We start from the raw sequence: 23,363 nt of genomic DNA on the forward strand, positions 1-23,363 counted from the left end.
TCAGAAGCAGATGATTTGGCTTTCCTGTGTGTAGTGCAACTCTCCTGAGTATGGTCCTTGGAGGAATGCAGAAGCTAAGTTCCTGGGGTGTTTCAAGCTACTGGTTTCTGTGGACCATATGTTTTACCTAAGCTCAGGTGTTTCTATACTACCTCCATTGTCTCATTCCCTTACAACTAAGCTGTAACTTGATGAGTCAAAAAACAGTCCCTGGATTTGTATAAAGACTCCACTGATACTATCCTGCTAGAATGCCGTTTCCTGCCTTATATCCTCCTGCAGAAAGGTAAGGGAATCTGAAGCCAGGTTATGGATTGGTGGGTGCTCTGTATGTCAATCTGAACTTGAGGCCACTGCTGGTAATTATGTAGAGTGAGCACTGCAGGAGAGAAAAGAGGGATCTGCCATCTACTTAGACCAATGCAGAGTACTATTTCTTTGACTATAAATAGTGTCTGACTAATATCAACAAATTTACTTGGCATTCTCCTACTCAATGTTTCCCATCTCTGACCTCACCATATACCCTTCATTCCTTCTTGCTTTCATTCTTCAAAGCATCTTTGTCTGGGCCAGTGGGGAAGTTTATCTGGACCATAGCTACTACTATAATTGCTGCATTTACCCAGGCTTAGCTTTCTTATTAGGGAGAACAAAAAAGTGTTTCAAGACTTTTAGAAAAACAGAGCAGAATTGTGACCCTGAAAGAGCAGACAGAGTAGCTCAGCCCAGAAAAGCAGAACTGGGATGCCACCAGCAACCTTCTCTCCTAGGTAATGGTACCTGTCATAGCTTCTACTAAGCCCAGATGGGGGAGAAATTAGGTATGTAAATTGGGAAGTTCTTTGGCTTTTTAAAAATCTATCCTATCCATGCTTCAAAAAGAAGGGCATTGGTTATTAAAGTGCCATTTGTCTGGACGGGCAGCACCAGTAAGGAAGGTAGTGTCAAAGAAGGCTTAATCATGGGCTCCGTGGAGTCAGGGAAATTAGAGTAAACACCTTGGGTTCCATCACTTCAAGCTATGTGATCCTGGAGAAGTTACTTAATATTTTTAACCTCTCTTTCCTCATCTGTGAAATTATTATTAAAAATATCTGCCTCACAGATTGTTCTGCAGTTGAAATGAGTAATATAACCTAGATGGCTTGGCACAGTACCTGGAATATAATAAGTGCTCAGCAAAGGACAGATGGTGGGGTTAACAACAATGACAATGTACCCTTCTGCAGCATGCAAGTAGTCATCAACATTTTAAAAAAGAAGAAAAAAGCCCTTCACTGTCTTGTTCCCCGTTTGGAAAAGGCTGCTTTATAAAATCAAGATCAGAACTGATGAGAGTACAATAAACAAGAGCAAGATGATGACAGGAAATTACAGGATGTGACAGGAAGATGTGGCAAACCTTACATGATGAGGCTTTTTAAAAAAAAAAATCTATGATCAGAAGAATGCCAACAATATCCTTTCACCACACAAGGTTCTTTTGTCCATACTCTCCTGACTCTGAACAATGAGCGCTACCAAGAAGAAAGAAGTAAAAGTTCATACTTGTTAATGTATCACTCTTCCAATGTTTGATAAAGCATAAAAGCAACCTCAATTTCAAGTGATAATAATAATATATATTTGTGTGCAGGGTTTCTTACTTTCTAGTCTCTCTTTGGCCTGGTTGCATTCCTTCTTTCCTACTGCCTGGTAAATGCTAAAAATGACTAAACCTATTTTTTTTGTTGCACTAAAAAAATAATCTTGCAACTTTTTAGTAGCTCTAGTGAAAGGCTTGGCGGAAGCTGCGATAGGAACTATTACATAATGTATGTGCTTCAAAAACAAGTTTTGAAAAGTTTAAAAAGACATGACAAAACATCAAGGCAATTCAAGATGAAGTTTCAGTACTCATTTGTTATGGCATTGGACTCCCTGGAAAATAAACATCATTAACTGCCGGCTGAAAAACACTCATCGTTCTGGCATTTTTAATTTGATAAAAAATGAAAAGTTCCTACACTTGGAAAAACTTAAGGCAATTAAATTCAATTCATGGACTATTAATAACTAAAACCATTATGGTGACTATTCAAAGGATTAAAAACTGAGCAATGCTTTGGCAGTTGCTATATGAACTTGGAAAACTAATGAGAAAGGAATGGCTGTGGACATTAGAAGCTCTGTTTAACTCATCTCTAAATTGAAGTCTTGTGAACTACGTGGTTTTTCAATAGACTGAATTTGCTGGGAACTTCACATGCTCAGAGTTTGAAAGCTGTTTGTTTTTAATTTAACAATTTAAATGAAACTCATGGGAATGAATAGCAAATGAAATCTGCAAGATGACAGCATTTAAAACTTTCATCTTTAGACAATCAGCAGCTTTTGACTATTTCTTATTTACTTTTAAGAAATTCCACAGCATAAAATGACAATCATGGGAGAAATTAAAGGTACTTAAAACTATTTTATCAAAAGGGAAAATTAAGTATGATTTTTAAAAGTTATCTAAGATGATGAAATATTATACCAAACATAGCTTGTCCTGGTTTTCTGGAGAGGACAGAAAAAGAAAACACGAGCCTTTTAGAATTTCCTATTCTAGATAACAGTTACTAATGTGATAGGATCAACTAATTAAGCATTGAATGAGTATGGCACGTCCAACTTCGTATGAAATCTAACCCTAGTTACAGAAATTTTCTCTTCCTTCCATGACTCCAGAAGGTATTGGGTATATACCCTATTTAAAAAATTGTTGGCCAGGCATGGTGGCTCATGCCTGTAATCCCAGCACTTTGGGAGGCTGAGGCAGGTGGATGACTTGAGGCCAAGAGTTTGAGACCAGCCCAGCCAATATGGTGAAACCCTGTCTCTACTAAAAATACAAAAGTTAGCTGGGCATAGTGGCACATGCCTGTAATCCCAGCTACTCGGGAGGCTGAGGCAGGAGTATCACTTGAACCCAGGAGGCAGAGGTTGCAGTGAGCCGAAATCACGCACCTGCACTCCAGCCTGGGTGGCCCAGTAAAACTCTCTCTCTAAAAAAAATAAAAAATAAAATAAAAAATTGTCATTGTATAATTATGTAAACTCAGAATTCTTGTCTTTTAAAAACCACTCTTTAAAAATCAGTAAGCTATTCCATGATTACATCAAACCAGCCAAAAGATGAAATGCCATATGGTCTTTGTATAATAATGCAAAAATATTTTAAAAGTTTTAAAAAAGTTATTTGTATCCCCAGAGTAAACCTCAGAAGAAAATACCTATATACAAAGTTCTTACTAATGAAGTCCATCTGTGCAACTGCAGCAACATGAATTTTTACTTCTTTCGTCCCTCCAACTTGGCTTAGGTAATCCACTGTCCATTTGCTTGTACATGGCCCCAAATCAATCCCTTCCAACACAAGAGGTTTTCTCTGTAAGTGGGGAAAGAAATACAACAACAAAATTCATGAAAACCAACGACACATCAAGAGCTGTATTTGGCAACAGGCAGACAAAAAACAAGTAAGATCTGACTCTTGCTCCCAAGATGCTCGACCTCAAAGCTTTTGACAGTTCATGTTGTCACTAAAACAAGAAGAGGGGCCATGTGAAATATCTAGAACAAAATTTTAAGATTACAAAAACAAAACAAAACTGCAAGACGATCAATATATAATGACTAAAATTTGTACTTTATAGTCAAATATTTTTGTAACTTTTAATTTTGATGTCATTTCAAACTTATAAAAAAGTTTTAAGAACACTACAAAGAATTTCCGTAAACGCTTTACCCCAATTCACCAACTGTTAACATTTTGCACATTTGCTTTATGATTTGTTCTTACTGTCAAGAGAAGGACATATTATCATTAACTGAAATTAAATTAAGCATAATTTAATTTTTCTGGAACCATTTCAAGGTTAAATTGCTTACACCATGGTCCTTATCTCTAAAAACTTAAGTATATTTTCTGAGAACAAAGACATTCTCTTATATAACCACAGAATAATTACCAAAATTATATTTAACATTGACGTAGGCTGGGCGCAGTAGCTCACGCCTATAATCCCAACACTTTGGGAGGCCGAGGGTGGATCGCTTGAGGTCAGGAGTTTGAGACCAGCCTGGGCAACATGGTGAAATCCCATCTCTACTAAAGATAAAAATTAAAAAAAAAAAAAAAATGAAGTGTGGTGCATGTCTGTAATCCCAGCTACTCGGGAGGCTGAGGTGGAAGAATTGCTTGAACCTAGGAGACGGAGGTTGCAGTGAGCTGAGATCGTGCCACTGCACTCCAGCCTGGGCAACAGAGTGAAACTCCGTCACACACAAAAAAACAAAAAGCAAAACACTGACATAATACTATTATCTAATCTACAGTCCATATTCAAATTTTGCTAATTGTCCCAGTGATTTCCTTTAGCGTTTTTTCCTAACCCAGAATTCAATCTGAGATGTCACATTGCATTCAGTTGCTATGTCTCTTAATCTGAAATGTTTAATCGTCAGCCTCTTTATCTTCTATGACCTTGACGTTTTGGAATAGTATAGGCCAGCTATTTTTAGAAAACCCTTCAATTTGGGTTTATCTGAAGTTTCTTCATAATTAGACTCAAGTTACACATTTTGGAAAAGGAATGTGCCACAAAAGGAGTGGTGTAGCCTTCTCAGCATGCCACATCAGGTAGCACACGATGTTTTGCTACAATGAGTACAAAAAACAGTGGTTTTTCTAAACTCCATCATTTCTTCTACATTTATTAGTTGGCATCCTAATATCAAAATGAGCTCTAACTTCTCCATTGAATTATTTTATTCACTGGGTAATAATCTAGTGGTATAATTTTGACACCCAAGTTACTCCAGATTTGGCCAGTAAGCCCCTTCAAGATGCTTGTGACTTTTTAACCGGGGCACTTCCTTACATTATGGCAAAACAACACAACCCAACATCTTTTATACTTTCTCTGCCCAGCCTTGTGATCAGTCATTTCTTAAAGTAGCTCTGGTTTCTTCTGAGTGGACAGAGCTGGGATATATGTGAGGGTCTATGTATATCCCACAAATATATATACACATACACCCCATATATGCATATACCTATTCTGTTCAGCTCTCTCTCCATATATGTCCATATATATATAATACATGCACACACACACATATACCTAACAGGTGTATGTATGAGCCATAAACATTTCAAGGTTCATTATAATCTACTGAATTTGTAACTCCCATTTTCAGCCGTGGGAAACCTAGTTCCCATTATCCTCAATGTTTAATGACTTGCAAAATCCCAGAATTCACAGACTTTGCTTTTGCCACTGTTAGATCACACCACTGTAAAAAAACATGTCTACAACAGGTCCTCAAATAAAGTTGTAACACAGACGAGGAAAAAAAGAAAATCAATTCCTAGCCAGGGCCCCTGTCTGAGCAGTTTTTGCATTGTCCTCACATCTCTGTGGGTCTTCCCTGGGTACTCCGGTTTCCTCCCGCAACCCAAAGATGTGCACATTAGGTTCACTGGCATGTCTAAATAGTCCCAGCATGAATGAGTGCATGTGTGTGTGTGTGTGTGCGCGCGCGCGTGTATGTGTGCGTGTGCCCTGAGATGAGATGGTATCTTGTCCAGGGTTGGTTCCTACCTGTGCCCTGAGCTGCCAGGATAGACTCTGGCCACCTGTGACCCTGAACTGGAATAAGCAGGTTGGAAAATGAAGGAAGAAGTGAATACAAAGTACGTAAAACAAAAATTTGTAAAGCATATGATAATCATACAAGTGCACAATAAACAAGTCAGTATGAAAGCACTCAGTGAACCTGCCACACTTGTTTTGAACTGTTCAGTGGTAGGAGGTGCTCCTTACAATTTTCCATTTGTAAACATTTATTCCTTGATTTAACCCACCACTACTATGACCACTGTCACATAACAATTCACCAAAAATTGAGTAATTATTTATTTTTATTAATCCTTCTTAAATGTTCATGTAGCTCACATTTACTTCAATGTTTAAGATTAGAAATGTTTTGGGTCTTTATTGTTTGGTGATGTTTTTGTGACCAGAAATATGCCACTGGAACTTATAACTTGTTTCTATCAATTAGCCTGTGGTAAAACTGGTTTCATTATAGGTCATTTCCCTTAAAGCTGCAGCTTCCAAGAACCTACTGAGAACGTTAAATGAGGACTTACTGTACTAACTAGAATTCATTTTGTTTTCAGTTCTTTCTGACTTAGATTGCGGACATACAATTAAAGTATTGTGTTTAAAAAAAGTGACTTGGATAACTTCTCCCTCTCCCACTTAAATAGGTTCATGTGTTACTTTTTATATTCTATATTAGGGTGCTTTAAAAAATAACTTTTCCATCCTTGTTGATTTTATTATTATGACTTTAGAATGTAAAACATTAACATGATTACCCAAATCAAAACTATACAAAAGTCACCCCATCCACATTCTTCCATCTCATACTCACACATCCCCTATGCATAACCGATCTTGTTAATTTTTGGCTTATCATTCCTTTATTTCTTTTTTGCAAAGTGATTAAAAACATATATTCCATTATCTCTTCCCTTTTTTACATAGATAGTAGCTTACTGTATATTCTCCTTTGTTATGTGCTTTTTAAAAACTTCATAAATATATCCTAGAAATCACCACTATCAGTTCAGATATCGCCTTTATTCTTTTATACATCTTAGTATACCTCAGTGTAAATAGGCCATAATTTATTCAATTATTCTTGCCTGCATAGGCATTTAGGTTATTTCCAATAATTTGCAAGTACAGCAACACTATGTAAATATTTACACATTTTTGGAGCTATATCTCCAGAATAAATTCCTAAATGAGGAATTACTGGGTCATAAAGTAAACATAGTTAGACATGCCAAGAGTTGTACCATTTGATATAAAACTTGAGTGTGCCAGTTTCTTCACGGCCTCACCAAGAGTATTACCAGAGCTTTCCAAATTTTTGCCAATATGATACGAGAGAAGCTGTATCTCAGTGTAGCTTTATTTCTCTTAAGAGTAAACTTAAACATCCTAGTTTAAAGGCCGTTTTAATGTTGTTTTTTCCCCCTCTATCATTTGCTCATTTTTCTACCAGATTTTCAGCCTTTTACCCCCTTTTAAAAGTTCTTCCCATACAAGGGCTTTTACTGTCCTTTATATGAGATAAATGTTGCAAATATTTTCTCCCACTTTGTATTTGTCTTTCAAAATTTGCTTATAGTGTTTCTGGCAAACAAATGTTTCATGTAGTCAAATTTTAATCTAATGTTATACCTGAATTTTGAGTCATAGCTAGAAATGCCTTCCATACACCTAGATTATAGAGGAATTTACCCATATTTTCTTCTAGCACTTGTGTAGCTTCATTTTTTTTGTATTGCCAAGTATACTCACAACTTGTGTAGTTTCATTTCTTTACATTTTTCTGATCCACTTGGAGTTTATTCTTGTGTACAGTGTGAGATATAAACTGAATTTTATCATTTTCTAAGTGAAACTCCTCTGTATAACACCATAATGGTGGATTCATTTCATTATAAATTTGCCCAAACCCATAAAATGTACAATATCAATAGTATGCCTTAATATAAACTATGAATTTTGGGTGAAAATGATGTGCCAGGCCGGGTGCGGTGGCTCTCGCCTGTAATCCCAGCACTTTGGGAGGCTGAGATGGGCGGATCACCTGAGGTCAGAAGTTCGAGACCAGCCTGGCCAACATGGCAAAACCCCGTCTCTACTAAGAAATACAAAAATTAGCCGGGTGTGGTGGCCGGTGCCTGTAGTCCTGGCTACTCAGGAGGCTGAGGCAGGAGAATCGCTTGAACCCTGAAGGCGGAGGTTACAGTGAGCTGAGATTGTGCCACTGTACTCCAGTCTGGGCAATAAGAGCAAAACTCCATTTCAAAAAAAAAAAAGAAGAAAGAAAAAGAAAATGATGTGCCAATGTAGGTTTATCAATTGCAACAAATACCCCACTCCAATGAGGGGATGTATCATGGAGGAGGCTATCCATGTGTCAGGGCAGGAATGGTCAATTGTGCTGTGAACCTAAAAAGGCTCTAAAAAACAGTCTATTTTTTAAAAAGTCATTTTTTGCCCTATTGATTTTTGAAATGTCATGTTTATTATACACTAAATTTCCATAGGAACAGATATTTCTGCACTTTCTGTTCTATTCCCTTGGTCTATCTATTCATGCACCTGTACAATGTACAGTGTTAATTATGGAGTTATTAGAAAATGTTTAACAAAAACTCATAGGACTACGCTCCCTCATACTTTTTAGTATTTACAGATAGAAAGGTCTTTTTTTCCAATTTTGTTATGAATTTCTAGTTTTACTGCCCTATGGCCAAAGAAAGTTGTTTGTAATTTTCAACTCTTTAAAATGTAATGATGCTTTGTGATATATGTCTTGTCTGAAGAGATTAAATTACAAAATACCTTTTACTATGCATCTTACAAAGCACTTCCACATACATTAATCTTCACAACACTGCCCTTAAGGCAACTAATGTCTAGCACATTCTGAGATGGGGGGGTCTAGGGACAGGAAGAGAAAGAACATCCCATCTAGTACAAGTCTCCCAACTAATAAAGGCTTGAATCCCCTCCCGTAGGTTGCTATCAAAAGAAAAACTTCATTCCTCCCGCGTCCCCCAACCCCCGCCTTTTTTTTCTTTTTTCTTTTTTTTTTTTTTTTTTTTACTTGGGTCTCACCCTCTCGCCCATGCTGGAGTGCAGTGGCAGGATCATGGATCACTGCAGCCTCGACCTCCTGGGGTCAAGCAGATCCTCCGACCTCAGCCTCCAGAGTAGCTGGGAATACAGGCGTGCGCCACCACGCCCGGCTAATTTTTGTATTTTTTGTACAGACGGGGTTTCACCATATTGGCCAGGCTGGTCTTGAACTCCTGACCTCAAGTGATCCACCGACCTGGGCCTCCCAAAATGTTAGGATTACAGGCATTAGCCACCGTGCCAGGCCCATCCCTGACTTTTGTAACACTCAGAACTGTAGTGTTTATTTTTTTTGAGACAGAGTTTCGCTCTTGCTGCCCAGGCTGAAATGCAGTGGCGCGATCTCGGCTCACTGCAACCTCCGCTTCCCGGGTTCAAGGGATGCTCCTGCCTCAGCCTCCTGAGTAGCTGGGATTACAGGTATGTGCCACCACCATGCCCGGCTAATTCTGTATTTTTAGTAGACACGGGATTTCTACTGGTTGGACTCTCTAACTCTTGACCTCAGGTGATCCGCCCGCCTCGGCCTCCCAAAGTGCTGGGATTACAGGCGTGAGCCACCGCGCCCGGCCCCAGAATCGTAGTTCTATGTCCACCCTTATAAGGGTAAATATCAGGTAAGAAAATTGCTGAGTATTTTTCCTACCATAAACTGACTGTAATCCTGTAGATTTTTTCCTTTTAATACCTTCCGTTTTTCTTAGGTCTGGACTCCCTTTGTAAAGCACTGCAAGTAAAAGCACTTTTCGTTCCCCTAATATTTCTCTGAGTTTTCTTTTAAAGACCTAAGGTTCTAACTACAGGTATAAAAGACTCCCACGTCGGAACTAGAACCTAAGTAAGTTAGAATTCAAGACAAGTAGGAGTTTCCCGGCGGAATCCCATTGCTTTCCTTCCTGGCTCAATGGAGTGAAAAGTTGTGCTTTCAAACCCATTCATTCGGAATAGACTGACAGATGTGGAGTAAAGAGTTTAGGCAAAATATCTCTCGCACTCAGCTCTCCGCCATCATCTTGCTCCCCAGAAACATGGGGCTTTCTCCGGAAATTTCAATAGAGGAGCCAGTCGGCGTCCCACGTGCACCCTTCCTTGGCCTAAGGGCCAACCAGTCATCTGCTGCCGTCCTGCGCCTCTTTCCCACACCCTGGGTCTCCAAAAACCCGTTCCCCGTCGTCCAAATGGTAAAGACGCGTCTCCCGCTGGTTTCCCGGGGTTCTGCCCCGCGCAAGAGACTCACCTGTGGGTAGAGGTGCTGCATGAACTGCTCCCGAGAAACGCCCTCCAGCCGGGTTACCGGGAAGTGCTGCCCCGCCATGGTTGCTCACGCCTGCCCTCTTCCAGGTCCTCGCAAGTTTGGCTCTAAAGCGTTCCTCAGCGCCATCCGCCCGGAAACACGAGCGACAGAGAAAAGGTCCGCGAGGCCGGCGGACTCCAGAGAGGCTGGGTCCGAGCGCGGGGCAGGTTGCCGAAGGGCCTTGGCCTGGGCTGCGTGCTGGAGAGCGGGGACGGGGCCGACTCACCAGAGGCTGCAGCAACAAGTCCACTTTGCTCTCCAGTCTCTTTCTCCGACACCGCTGAGGTGGTTTCCCACCGACTTCCTTTCCATACAGCACCAGCAGGCACCGGGGTGAAGGGTCATATAAAAATGGCGCTGGCCGCTCGTCTGCTACCCCAGTTGTGGCACTGTCGGTCGCTGCCCTGCGGGGCCGTCCGACTCCGGACTCCCGCTGCGGCCGAGATGAGGCTGCCGTTGGCCAGACTTTGCTACCTCTGCCGCTGTCGCCTCGGCTCGGGAGCGGCGTCATTTCCCCGAAGCGCTTGGGCCTTGGCGGCCTCGGCGCTACCTGCCCAGGGCTCCCGGCGGCCAATGCTCAGCAGCCCGGGACTCCCCACAGCCTTCGCTTCTTTCCCTGCCTGCCCTCAGCGCAGCTACAGCACGGAGGAGAAGCCCCAGCAGCACCAGAAAACCAAGATGATCGTCCTGGGATTCTCCAACCCTATCAACTGGGTTAGGACTCGAATTAAGGCCTTCCTTATCTGGGCCTATTTCGACAAAGAGTTCAGCATCGCAGAGTTCTCTGAGGGAGCGAAGCAGGTTTGTTTAATTTCCTGGTTGACTTGTCTGTCTCTAATGAGTTCAACTATTACTCGCAGAAGTGCTTAGTTTCTTCACTGGGATACAAGTGATCCAAAGTGATTAGTGGCCCAGACATAGAGCCTTCCAGCCATTGCTTGACTTAAAGTAAGCTTCTGGCCAGGCATGGGGGGTACACGCCTGTAGTCTCAGCTACTTAGGAGGCTGAAGGGGAGGATCGCTTGAACCCAGGAGTTGGACGTAGTGAGCTGTGATGGTGCCATTGCACTCCAGCCTGGGAGACAGAGCCAAGCCCTGTCTCAAAAAATAGAAAGAAAAAGCTATATGGTCTCATATTGTCTGAACATAGTTTTCAAATCTACAAAGTGGGCAAGACAATCCCTGGCACATAGTAGGCTCTCCATGAATGTTTGTTGAATACATTAATAAATGGGTAAGTTTGAAGAATAAGCGAGATAACATTTCCAAAGTGCTGTAATGTCACCTTGGGTAGAAGAGCAGAACTTTCTGCCATTTATTTGACAGAGTCCACCAACACACCACCCCATACTCCTTAAAGATTAAACTGGAGATGAGCAGTTTTACCCTTTTAAAGGGTTTGCTGAGACTGTGTGGTGGCTAAGTGCGCAGCACCCTACACACAGAAAATATTTAGCCTTTAGAGATTCTTATCCCTGACTTTGTTAGTTACGTACCTGTTTCTGAATGGCTGATTATACCTTGCCTTACCCTTATGACAGTGGTCACTTGGGCCCTGAGGTTATTTGTAGAGTTTGTGGGTACATGCTTTTTTTCTAGGATTAAGGGCCATGTATACCTTTTTTTTTCTTTTTTTGACTCCTTTACAGATTGTATCACTCCCAAACATTGCAAAACTATTGATAACAATAGAAGTCGGCCAGGCACGGTGGCTCACGCCTGTAATCCCAGCACTTTGGGAGGCCAAGGCAGGTGGATCACAAGGTCAGGAGTTTGAGACCAGCCTGGCCAATATAGTGAAACCCCATCTCTTCTAAAAATACAAAAATTAGCCGTGGTGCACCCCTGTAGTCCCAGCTACTCTGGAGGCTGAGGCAGGAGAATCGCATGAACCTGGGAGGTGGAGGTTGCAGTGAGCTGAGATCGTACCACTGCACTCCAGCCTGGGTGACAGCAAGACTCTGTCTCAAAAAACAAAAACAGAAACCACAATAGAATTCATAAAGGTTATTTCCTGCTTCATACCTCCATATGCCTTAAAACCGTACCATTGGTGTAATCATTTTACAATATTGGTTGTATACTGGTATTGACATTTTACTCCAAATTTATTTCAGATTCTTTCCATAATCATGGCCATTTGTATTTATGAGACCTATCAGTTGTAAATCAAATGTTTTCAACTTTATGTAATAAGTGTCAGTATTAACTCCTGCTGCCTGCTTCTCTGAGTCAACTCTTGACTACTATATATATTTACATAAAAAAAGTTAAAGAACAAGCTTGATTAAGATGCTTAACTCAGCATCATAATTAAGGGATAAACCTCTGCTCTTGTCAGTTCTTAAAATCTTTTGTCCATGCAGTGGTAAGTTGTATTGATCCTCCTGTTCTTTACAATGCCCACCGATGATATATGAGCTTGTCCACCTCATAACACATATGATGGTACCAGTTCATTTATGTTTCAGTAAGGATTGGAAATCATCTCCCCACCATTGGCAGGAATCAGGCCTCAGTACTTGTTTCCTCTGAACACACAGAGGAGCCTGCAGCATTTTTGGAGTCACTCCAGTCCTAGTGGTTCTCCAGCTGTTATTTTCACCTCCTTCCTTGCTATTAAGTAGTTTTTCTACCCCATTCATCAGCCAGTCTGTATGCAGTGTTGCTTATATAAAGCAAACAACCAAAATTTCAGTATCAAGATGTCGGAGGGGTTTTCTCCTGAGGCCTCTCTCAGCTTACGGATGACCGTCTTCCTGCTGTGTCCTTGCATGGTCCTCCCTGTGCATGTGTGCTCCTGGTGGTTCTTACTCCACATTTGCTCCTCTTCTAAGGATGCCAGTCAGATTAGATTTTGGACCACCCTGATGGTCTCATTTAACTTAATCACCTCTTTAAGGCCTTATCTCCAAATATATTCACATTCCAAGGTTCTGGGGGTTAGAGCTTCAACATAAATTTTGGGGGAAGGAGAGCACAATTCATCCTATAACAGTTAGGTAGTATTCTCTGATATGCCATACCTGACATGCCTGTGCATCCTCTGGCAGCCTAGATTTCAGCTTATTTCAGATTTCAGCGTAGATATTTCTTCCCTTAGGAATCCCTCTCTGATCTTCCCAGATTGGGTTAGAAGACTCTTCTGTATGCTCCCAAGTCATCCTGTTCTTATCCCTGTCAAAATTCCTAAACTTGTCAGTTTACTTGTCTTTTTCCCAAGTGGACTGGGAGTTCCCTGAAGACAGGTAGGATGTTAATTCACAGTTTGATTTCCTTTTTTTTTTTTTGAGACGGAGCCTCGCTGTGTCGCCCAGGCTGGAGTGCAGTGGCCGCATCTCAGCTCACTGCAAGCTCTGCCTCCCGGGTTTACGCCATTCTCCTGCCTCAGCCTCCGGAGTGGCTGGGACTACAGGCGCCCGCCACCTCGCCCGGCTAGTTTTTTGTATTTTTTTAGTAGAGACGGGGTTTCACCGTGTTAGCCAGGATAGTCTGGATCTCCTGACCTCGTGATCCGCCCATCTCGACCTCCCAAATTGCTGGGATTACTGGCTTGAGCCACCGCGCCCGGCCCACAGTTTGATTTCTCATTACTAGCAATGATAATTGCAGTTGGGATTTTCCCTCCTTGAAAATGGAATTTCACACTTCAAAGCTAGGATCTACTGTTTTAGACCATATAAACTAATGACCTTTTCTCCCACTTTCTCAAACCTACATTATCTCCCATACTGAGATTCAGACTTCAGCCCAGATTTCCAGACTCCCAGTGCAGTCTAGACTGTTCTCCTTTCCAACTGCTATCTATGCATGATTAAGAGTTAGCTCGTATAGCTGTTAAATGATTGTTTACTTCATCATTTTAAAAAGAAATATAAAGGAGGATTTTTATTGAGACATCTAGATTGTACACAACACGCTGTCATTTCCTGGGTCCTGAAAGTGGATCCAGATTTAAAGGTCAAGTCACTTACTGCTATATATGTGGCAAGGCCATATACAAAAAGTCAACCAACCTTGAAGGAGTCATGCCTTGATAAATTAATATTTGATGTTGTTTATCACCATTACCATAAAATAGTCTTTATTACACTTAGCCATTTAAATATGAGCATGGTATGGTATTTTGAAATAATAATCCCCACACTTCCCTTAATATTTTTTTCAAGGCTTTTGCTCATGTATCCAAGTTGCTGTCACAGTGTAAATTTGATCTGTTGGAAGAACTTGTGGCCAAAGAGGTAAAGTATATTTTACATTTTGCTTTAAAAATAAATGCTATTCTCCTGCAATAGAATGATGCACATTTTCCTTATTTATGGTTAAAAATAGCATGTGTGCCAGCATCCAAAGTAGAGTCTGTGTATCTGTTCTTATGGGTACTTTGGGTCATATAAAAGCATGGAATAACTCCTGCTACTTAAGGCATAAGTAAGTAATCATGATGTCTTTCAATTGCTCTTATATAGAGTGTTCTGTTAGGAATTACCTAGTTGAATAATGAGATACATTTCAGCCTTGCTTTTGAGGATGAGTAAATACGGTAGTAAATTTAAAAATAGGTTTGGAAAAATGTATTCCATGATAAAGATCACTTTTTGAAAGGTTTCAAAAATGGTATTGGTGAACTAATGGCTTGCTTTTTTCAAACTTAGGTGCTACATGTATTGAAAGAAAAGATTACTTCACTACCTGACAACCATAAAAATGCCCTTGCTGCTAACATAGATGAAATTGTATTTACATCAACAGGAGACATCTCCATTTACTATGATGAGAAAGGTAATGCCAGAGCATAGTCAACTTGAAATGATCCATAATCGTCCAGATAAGCTAAAGTAGTGGATAATCACAAAATAGTAGAGTTTTGTCAGGACAAGTAGATATTTATAGAACTTCAAAGAAAATGTTATATCCATTCTTTAAAGACCTGCTTCTGAAAGAGTTGAGACATGGTCATCGTTTCTTAAGCCTTTCTATCTAGAACTTTTTTCTGCTACTATTTATTTATTTATTTTATTTTTATTCAATAAAATAGTAACTTGAAGGAAACAATTGAGTATTTTAAAGCTGCACCTTATACGGAAGGAATGAGGGGTAAAAGAAAATCAAATTAGATATTGTCAACTAAAGATGATTTGAAAAGATTAACTGCAGAACTCCCAAATTGGATCTAGTTGAGAATAATGACAAAAGTTGGGAGGAAGTTTAGTGGTTATCTGGTTCTTCTTGTCTGAGGCATACATTTTCCCTGTAGCATTCCTGATAATTCACTCTTTATTCCTGATACATACAAAGTTGGTCCTTTGTATCTGGGGGTTTCACATCCATAGATTTAACTAATCTCGGATAAAAAACATTAAAAAAAATAGTTGCATCTATACTTGAACATGTACAGTTTTTTCTTGTCATTATTCTCTCAATAATACAGTATAACAACTATTTACATTAGCATTTACATTGTGTTAGGTATTATAAATAATCTAGGGATGATTTAAAGTATACTGGAGGATGTGTGTTACGCAAATACTGCACCATTTTATATAAAGGACTTGAGCATCTGTGGATTTTGGTATCCACAGGAGGGTCCTAGAACTAATCCTCCATGGATTTTGAGGGATGACCCTATTTGCATATGTACTGTGTGCCAGCCACACAGGAAATGTAGACTCTGCTTAAACACTTCCCAAGGTAGAAGAAAGAGACTCTTAATGATGATAAAATTTTTCATGCACACATTATTTTGAAACATTTGTAAAGATATTTTTAGTGATAAATATTTTCTTCTTCCCTAATATTTCAAATTGCATCTCAGCACCATGGTCACTAACTAACTTTTGCATCAGGAGGTTGTCGGAATCACCAGGCACAGCAAGGTGAATTAGGGTAGAAGAGGAAGCCTTTACTCTTTCTGGCAGTTGAAGTTAAGATAGTTACTGAGCAGCAAAAAATATTTTTTTCCTCCTTGTTTTTGGTTTGACAACACATGTCTGTCATGAGATTATTATAATCTTAGAAAATGCCTGGCCAGATGCAGTGGCTCACACTTGTAATCCCAGCACTTTGGGAGGCTGAGGCAGGCAGATCACTTGAGCCCAAAAGTTCAAGACCAGCCTGGGCAACATGGCAAGACCCAGGCTCTGCTGAAAATATGAAAAAGTAGCCGGGAGTGGTGGTGCGTGCCTAGGGTCACAGCTACTCAGGAGCCTGAGGTGGGAGGATTGCTTAAGCTTGGGAAGCGAAGGTTGCAGTGAGCCGATACTGTGCCACTGCACCCCAGCCCTGGTGACAGAGTGAGACACTGTGTCAAAAAAAGAGAAAGAAAAAGAAAATGCCACTAATTGAAAATAATCCATGTAGTATACTTAGTAAAGTATGTGCTCAGTTAAGTAGTAGCTTTTTACTGAGATACAGAGAAGAGAGCAAGTATGCCATAAACCCTAAGACAATTTTCTAAAAATAAAACAGTATCAATACAAGTATTTTCAGTCACATCAGAATAAGCACAGAATTTGACCTGTAACAACTATGACTACTGCCAATTTCTGATTTCATTTTGTATATATGGATGATAGATTATTTTGATTTGTATTTGTATGTGTGTGTATGTGTTTTTTCTCTAAGGAAGGAAGTTTGTTAACATCCTGATGTGCTTTTGGTATCTAACCAGTGCCAACATCCCCAGTGAAACTTTAAGAGGAGCCAGTATATTCCAGGTTAAGTTGGGGAATCAGAATGTGGAAACTAAACAACTTCTTAGTGCAAGCTATGAGTAAGTTTAATTAGATTTCATTGTTTCCTTTCTCCAGAAAATGGAAGGTAGTTTGAAGGTATGAAAATTAAGAGATCTTTAGGAAGAAAAGAATTGAAATTTGACAAGTTATTTATGAAGAGAAAAGGTCAGAAAGACACATTGGATATGAAACAGGAGAGTTAAGAAATTAGAAAGAGGTAATGTTGCTAAATTTAATTAAATGATGTTTTAACTATCTATTGCTGCTTAACAAACTACTCCCAAATTCATTGGCTTCAAACAGCCATTGATTTTGCCTGCTATTTCACGCTCAGAAATTTTGGATAGGCTCAGTTAGGGGGTTTTCTCTGCTTCACCTGGCATCAACACGGTGGCAGGAGCTGGAGGATTCATTTCCACAGTGACTTCTTAACTCACATGTGTGGCACCTTGGTACTCCTTGGCTTCTCCATGACTCTGCATTTTCCAGGGCCTCTCTTTGTGGCTTGGACTTGTGGTAGTTTCAGACTAGTCATATCTTTCACAGAGTGATTGAATTCCGGGAGGCAGAAAATGGAAGCTGCTAAACCAGTAAAGATCTGTGCCCAGAATTAGAACATCAGTTCTGCCATAGTCTACTTGTCAAAGCAGTCAAAGGATCTGTATAGTTTAAAGGGTAGAAAGACTCCCCCACTTTTTGGGGCAAAAAACAGCAAGGCCACATAGCAGAAGAGCACATAGGAGGGGAGATATGGTTGTGGCCATTTTTGGAAAATAAAATCTGCCATAATTGGTACATGAATGATTTATTCACTAGACATCTGTTGATCATCTGTGTGCCCACATGCTCTGGTAGAGGTTCAGATACAAAGTTGAAGGGATACTGCCCTTAAGGACATACTGTATAGTAGGAAGTTAGCAGGTTATGTAAAAGAGACATTATATTGTATTTTTATGTGAATAAAGTCTACAACAGTAAACTGCTGGAGCATGTCAGTGAAGATATAATTTGACATTTATTTTTAAAAAAATGATTATGTTGCCAGAGTTACACAAATCTGCTTTAAAATAACAAACCCCCAAAATGACCTAAGAAATAAAATGTATTCTGTTTTTTTTTTTTTTTTTTGCTTTTCTTGGAAGAAGTGTGTTTTTTTAATTTTGCTTTATTTGTAATTACCCAAAATATTCTATATATTTAAATACTTAATTTAAATCTACTGAATTGGCTGTTAAGAAATCATTTTTAAAGAGCACTGTCATCAATACTAAACTTTATCTTTTCTGATGTTTCTTACTAAGACTGTGGGTACCTCATAAACATTGTTATTTTCAAGATTGATTTAATGTATGTAAACTAAATTCCACTATTTATTCCTAAATTGGTAACAGTGCTATTTGAAAAACAGCTTTTTTCCTGTATTCTAGGTTATGTATTTAAAGTGCTGTTTGCATCACCAGAGTCCAGTTTATTTCTCCTCATATTAGGCATGTGTTATAGCTAGTATTTAAACAGAATAATATCCAAGTTTCTCTTAGGGGCTGGCAGATGTTGAATATAAATTAGTCCCTTAAAAATACTCACGCTACTTGAGAATGTACTTCAATTTTGTGGGTATATTTATTGTGATTGAATGGGTAGGTTAAACTTTTTATTTGTTTTGATTTTGATTTAATATTAACCATTAGCTTGTTGCCAAAAATTCTTCTAAATATATACTTGCAAATTACATAGTTATCTAAGACATACTTGGACTGATGTAAGATTTACATTATTTGCAATATCTTTCCTAGGTTTCAGAGGGAGTTCACACAAGGAGTAAAGCCTGACTGGACCATTGCACGGATTGAACACTCGAAATTATTAGAATAATTTTCTTGGAAAAATCAGCTTTTGGACTTTAGCAGTTGCTGTGAAAAACTAAGGAAGAAAAATTTTTGGATCATTTGATCTTCATTTAATCTAAGTCTGTGAATTACTTTTATATTATTTTGAAATACTCCTTGCAGTATATTGGCATGATACAGTAAAAGCATTTTCCACAGATTGTTATCACCTTCTTTAAAAGAAGTCAAAATTTAAAAAAATACAATAGCACGTCATTGGTGTCATATTCAATAAATATTTCCAGTGCTCCATATAATTTTATAGACATAATAAAGAAGGTATTGAAAAAACTACTTACACATTTCTTTCTTTATTTTTAAAATTGTTTGAGAAACAGGGTCTTGCCGTGTCTCCCTGGATGAAGTCCAGTGGCATCATAATAGTTCACAGTAACCTGGAGCTTCTGGGCTTGAGCAATCCCCCTGCCTCAGCCTTCAGAGTGGCTGGGACTACAGGCATCCACCAGCATGGCTGGTGAATTTTTAAAAATTTTTATAGAGATTTTGCTGTGTTGCCCAGCTGGTCCTGAACTTCTGGCCTCAAGTGGTTCTGCCCTCAGCCTCCCAGTGAGCTAGGATTATAGGGATGAGCCACTGCACCCAGCCTACTTATACATTTCTAAATTAATAGTCCTTACATATTTTATTTGTGGCCAATACATTTATACCTTTTTTTTTTTTTTGGACAGAGTCTCCCTGTGTTGCCCAGGCTGCAGTACAGTGGTGTGATCTCAGTTCACTACACCCTCCACTTCCCAGGTTGAAGCGATTCTCCTGCCTCAGCCTCCCGAGTAGCTGGGACAACAGGTATGCACCATCATGCCCAGCTAATTTTTTTGTATTTTTAGTAGAGACAGGGTTTCATCATGTTAGCCGGGCTGGTCTAGAACTCCTGACTTCAGACAATCCGCCCATCTTGGCCTCCCAAAATGCTGGGATTACAGGCATGAGCCACCATGCCTGGCCTTATACCTTTAAGTATGTGTAAGATTTATTTTTAAATCACTGCTGCTATTTGACTTCTTTGGTCACTAGCTAGGTAAGAAGGAATAGATGAAATTATAGCAGATTGGTCTCTACAGAACTGAAAATTAGTGAATTTAAAAGCATGCTAAAATAGAGAAAAAAAATAGGACAGTGTCTTAGCCACCTATGGGATAATATCAACTAATCTAATATACTTGTATTTTGTGTCCTAGAAGTTGGAGTAGTGGAAACAAAAATAGTATGTTAAAAAATAATGGCTGAAAAGTGTCCTAGTTGATGAAAACTATAAGCCCACAGATCACTAGAAATTCAACAAACAAGGTAACAGAGAAAAAATCTGATCAAGGTACATCATAATGAAATTGTTGAAAACCAGAGAAAGTTGTAAAAGCAGCTGGAGAAAAAAAAGTATATTCATGCAGAGAAGCCAAGATAAGAATAACTACCTATTTTTCTTAAACAGCAAGTTAGAGAAATGGCATGCCATCTTAAAAGTGCTGAAAAAATAACGTGTTTACCTAGAATTCGATATTCAGCAAAAATCTTCAAAAAGTGAGAAGACTCAGAGAAAAGATGAGAGAATTTATTGCCAGTGGACATGTTTTATAAGCAACGTCAAGGACCAGTGGACAGAATAGAGTTCAAAAATGGACCCATGCATATATGGACAATTGATTTTTGACAAAGGCACAATTAGCTGTGTGTGGTGGTGTGTGCCTGTAGTCACACGTACTTGGGAGACTGAGATGGGAGGATCACCTGAGCCTGGGGAGGTTGAGGCTGCAGTGAACTGTGATTGCACTCCAGACTGGGCAAAAGAGTGAGACCCTGTCTAAAAAGAAAACAAAACAAAAAGGCACTAAAGCAATTCAAAGAGGAAAAGCATCTTTTCAACAAATGGAATAAGTATATATTCATATGAGAAATGAACCTTAACTTTTACATCACATACATAATTTTAGTGCAAAATTTAGACTTTAAAATGGATGATAGACCTAAACAAAAGCTAAACCTAGAAATTCTAGAAAAAAAACATAGGAGACATTTGCTCTCTTGGGATTAGCAAAGATTTTTCTTAGGATATAGAATGCATGAACCATGAAAGAAAAAAATTTATAACTTGGAATTTATTAAAATTAAAACTTTTTGAAAGACATCAGTAGGATAATTAAAAGGCAATTCACAGATTGGGAAAGATGATCTGAAAAGGTTTTAACAAAATTAGCTGAGACTACAATATCTTTGAAACAAGGAGAACACGCAATGGCTCTTTGACGTGTTTCATGCTGTTGAGTTATGGCCCCTAGAGAAGAGCTTTATCTTTTCACACACCTATATAACTGAACTTTTATGATAACCTTGAAAGAGTCAATGGCTTCTTATGGCCTTTATTGCCAATATTCTGACCACATCTGTGGACCATAGAGAATTCTGCAGTTATTTCTTGAATTATACATAGTGAAAGTTTTCCAATGCATAGACCAGTTAGTTAAGTGTATATATGAGGGAAAACTTTAGGGAACTTTAAAAATAACCCTTCTGCTTTAATTTTATCTGGAAATTCCATGTAAGATAGGATTTATGTCACAAAGAAGAAAGGAATGTTCTCATAGTAGTCCCAAAGTAACATTTAAATATTGGATCTGGTGAAAAGATTTAGGATTGATAGAAATTCTCACTTCTGAATTGCTTTAGTAAAACAAGGCAAGTAAAGTCCACTTTTCCTCAAGGCTTCTAAAATTTATATACACCCTCAAGTTTGCTTGTTACTATTTTCTTTCACATTTCACAACCAAACATTTTTCACTTCAAGACCAAACTCTCCCTTTCCCCTCTTCTGAACTTGTATTACAAGTCAATTCATCTTTCCTCTGGCTCTTCAACTTTAAAATGTTTTTCTGAGCAATCTGATATTCTACAGAAGTAGAATTAATGATAGATACGCGGCATAAAAGTATCTAGTAACATAAAAGCTGCATTGTTGTCCATCGGTATTAATAGGCAATTCCCCTTGGGACTTTAGAGGAATGACAGAAAATTGCTGGGTGCTGAGTTTTCTCTTAGAGCAGTATAATTGGACAGATCTAGGATAACTGTCTTTTTGTTTCATTCATATTTTGTTCAAAATGTCGCTCATTGTTTCCTTCACTGGCTTTTCTGCTTACAACATCTGCAGGTGTTCCTAGCCATAGGCTCTTTATTCTTAAAGAACAGAGGACTTTCGGTATTATTTTTAACTTGGAGCCAGTTACTTTATCTGAAGGGTGATAAACTTGGTTTAATTTTCAGCTAGTTTCCTTTTTAAAGCTCATTGAAAATGTTCAGTAACATGTTGGAACTCTCCTAAACTGGCCATTTTCCATTCCATTGTATAATTGCTGTTTAAGACCCCTGTTTTGAGTCTGAGCCCATTACAATGACAGATAAGGTTCCCTTCATTTCACATATTGGGGCTATTCTGACTGTCTACTCAAACTGAAACTTTCCTGAAATCCATCTTTAAAGTCCTGTATTAATTCATATTCACTTTGCTTACAATGTTGAATCTGTTCATATCCATAAAGGAAAAACTGCATGTCCCTATATAGTGTACTATATATACATCTATTTTCCCTCTCAAAGCCACTTTCTTCACTTATACACAGCTAAGTGATGAAAATCTCCTCCTGGTGTTTCCCATCCTGCTGCTTTTAACCGTTTTTCCCTTTTGAGAGACTAGCAATTAAGCAAGCTATATAAATTAAATAGTCCAAAATTATGTGTATCTAACAAAATACCAAATTCTGCAATGAATTTGTGTTAGTCTTACTGATGCTCTAGTCCAAGGTTTAAATTCAGCTTCTATTGATCCTGCTTTCTCTTCTAGCAAGTTTAAGGAGATACTATACAATGGCCTTTTCTGAGAAAAGTCCTGAGGAAAGGGTATCATATTTAGGAGGCCAGGAGTAGATGGAATTGAAAGAATATGACTGAGTAATGAGAATTTTATATCATCTATATACGGAGCATAGTTTCAGGAGGCTTGAATGATAGGAAATTAGAGAGTCTTTGAAAGAGACCATCTTCTCATCAATTGTTTGTTTTGAGGTCTCGACACACCAAAGAATTTGACTAATGAATTGTGAATATTACTAGTTTTCCTCATTTTTCCAGAGCTCTGCTTAAATGTATTAATTTTGACTATCAGAATGTCCCCCAAGGTAGTCATTGCTACTTTGAGTTAAAAATATTTTTGCTGTACTAGGGTGAGCACATGAGTTAGTATTTTAGTGAGAATTCATATAAAAAGTAGTTCTGCTAGTAAGAAGTTATGACTTTCATTTAGAAAAATTCATGACAAACAAGAAAGAAGCCATTCTAGTCAAAAATATATGCTAAAGAATAGCATCTTGGGTTACCTGACCAACTGGGGCTAAGAAGGGACTATACAATGAATGACGTGACAATTTTTTACCCTGGCATGTGGACTAAACAAAATGGCCTTTCATTAATTGATAAAAGAGGAAGTGTCCCTATGAAGGTGTTTAGGGGACAAAAGACAAAGTTTGATCATGAATTTTTCACTGTCTACTGGACCTCTAATTCATAGTCCTTGGACTCAACATGGATTGAATTGGAGACTGAATGGACTTATTCCTTTGTTTATTCCCTATGTAGAACCACCTTATATATCCAAGAAATAAAATGACTATGAAAGACAAAG

General features: G+C 38.8%; 2 protein-coding genes across 4 annotated transcripts in view; one reads left to right on the forward strand and one right to left on the reverse strand.

Annotated features, from left to right (window-relative positions):
- The window catches only part of TYW5 (tRNA-yW synthesizing protein 5), a 23,435-nt gene extending 13,280 nt beyond the window's left edge, over window positions 1–10,155 (reverse strand). For both annotated transcript variants that reach the window (XM_023218288.2, XM_023218281.2), the window contains exons 1-2: window positions 9,997–10,155; window positions 3,261–3,415 (exon numbers count right to left, since the gene is read on the reverse strand). In XM_023218288.2, the coding sequence (XP_023074056.1) occupies window positions 3,261–3,415; window positions 9,997–10,074 (233 nt within the window). In that variant the 5' untranslated portion in view covers window positions 10,075–10,155. The remainder of the gene's footprint in view (window positions 1–3,260; window positions 3,416–9,996) is intronic.
- Window positions 9,893–18,967, forward strand: MAIP1 (matrix AAA peptidase interacting protein 1). Of its 2 annotated transcripts, XM_023218296.2 has the most exons (5): window positions 9,901–10,854; window positions 14,223–14,294; window positions 14,709–14,835; window positions 16,678–16,825; window positions 18,581–18,967. In XM_023218296.2, exons 1-5 carry the CDS (start codon window positions 10,405–10,407, stop codon window positions 18,657–18,659), a joined length of 876 nt encoding a protein of 291 aa, XP_023074064.1. In that variant the 5' UTR covers window positions 9,901–10,404; the 3' UTR covers window positions 18,660–18,967. The 2 variants fall into 2 exon arrangements, with proteins under 2 accessions (XP_031792362.1, XP_023074064.1); XM_031936502.1 differs by lacking the exon at window positions 16,678–16,825 and having other exon boundaries at window positions 9,893–10,854.
- Window positions 18,968–23,363: the final 4,396 nt, after the last annotated feature.

Source organism: Piliocolobus tephrosceles, chromosome 11 (genome assembly GCF_002776525.5).
Source record: "Piliocolobus tephrosceles isolate RC106 chromosome 11, ASM277652v3, whole genome shotgun sequence".
Taxonomy (NCBI): Eukaryota; Metazoa; Chordata; class Mammalia; order Primates; family Cercopithecidae; genus Piliocolobus; species Piliocolobus tephrosceles.

Coding starts and splice junctions, on each gene's coding strand:
- MAIP1 (XM_023218296.2), top strand. CDS start 10,405: ATGGCGCTGGCCGCTCGTCTGCTACCCCAGTTGTGGCACTGTCGGTCG. Junction 10,855..14,222: donor TCTCTGAGGGAGCGAAGCAG/GTTTGTTTAATT, acceptor ATTTTTTTCAAG/GCTTTTGCTCATGTATCCAA. Junction 14,295..14,708: donor AAGAACTTGTGGCCAAAGAG/GTAAAGTATATT, acceptor TTTCAAACTTAG/GTGCTACATGTATTGAAAGA.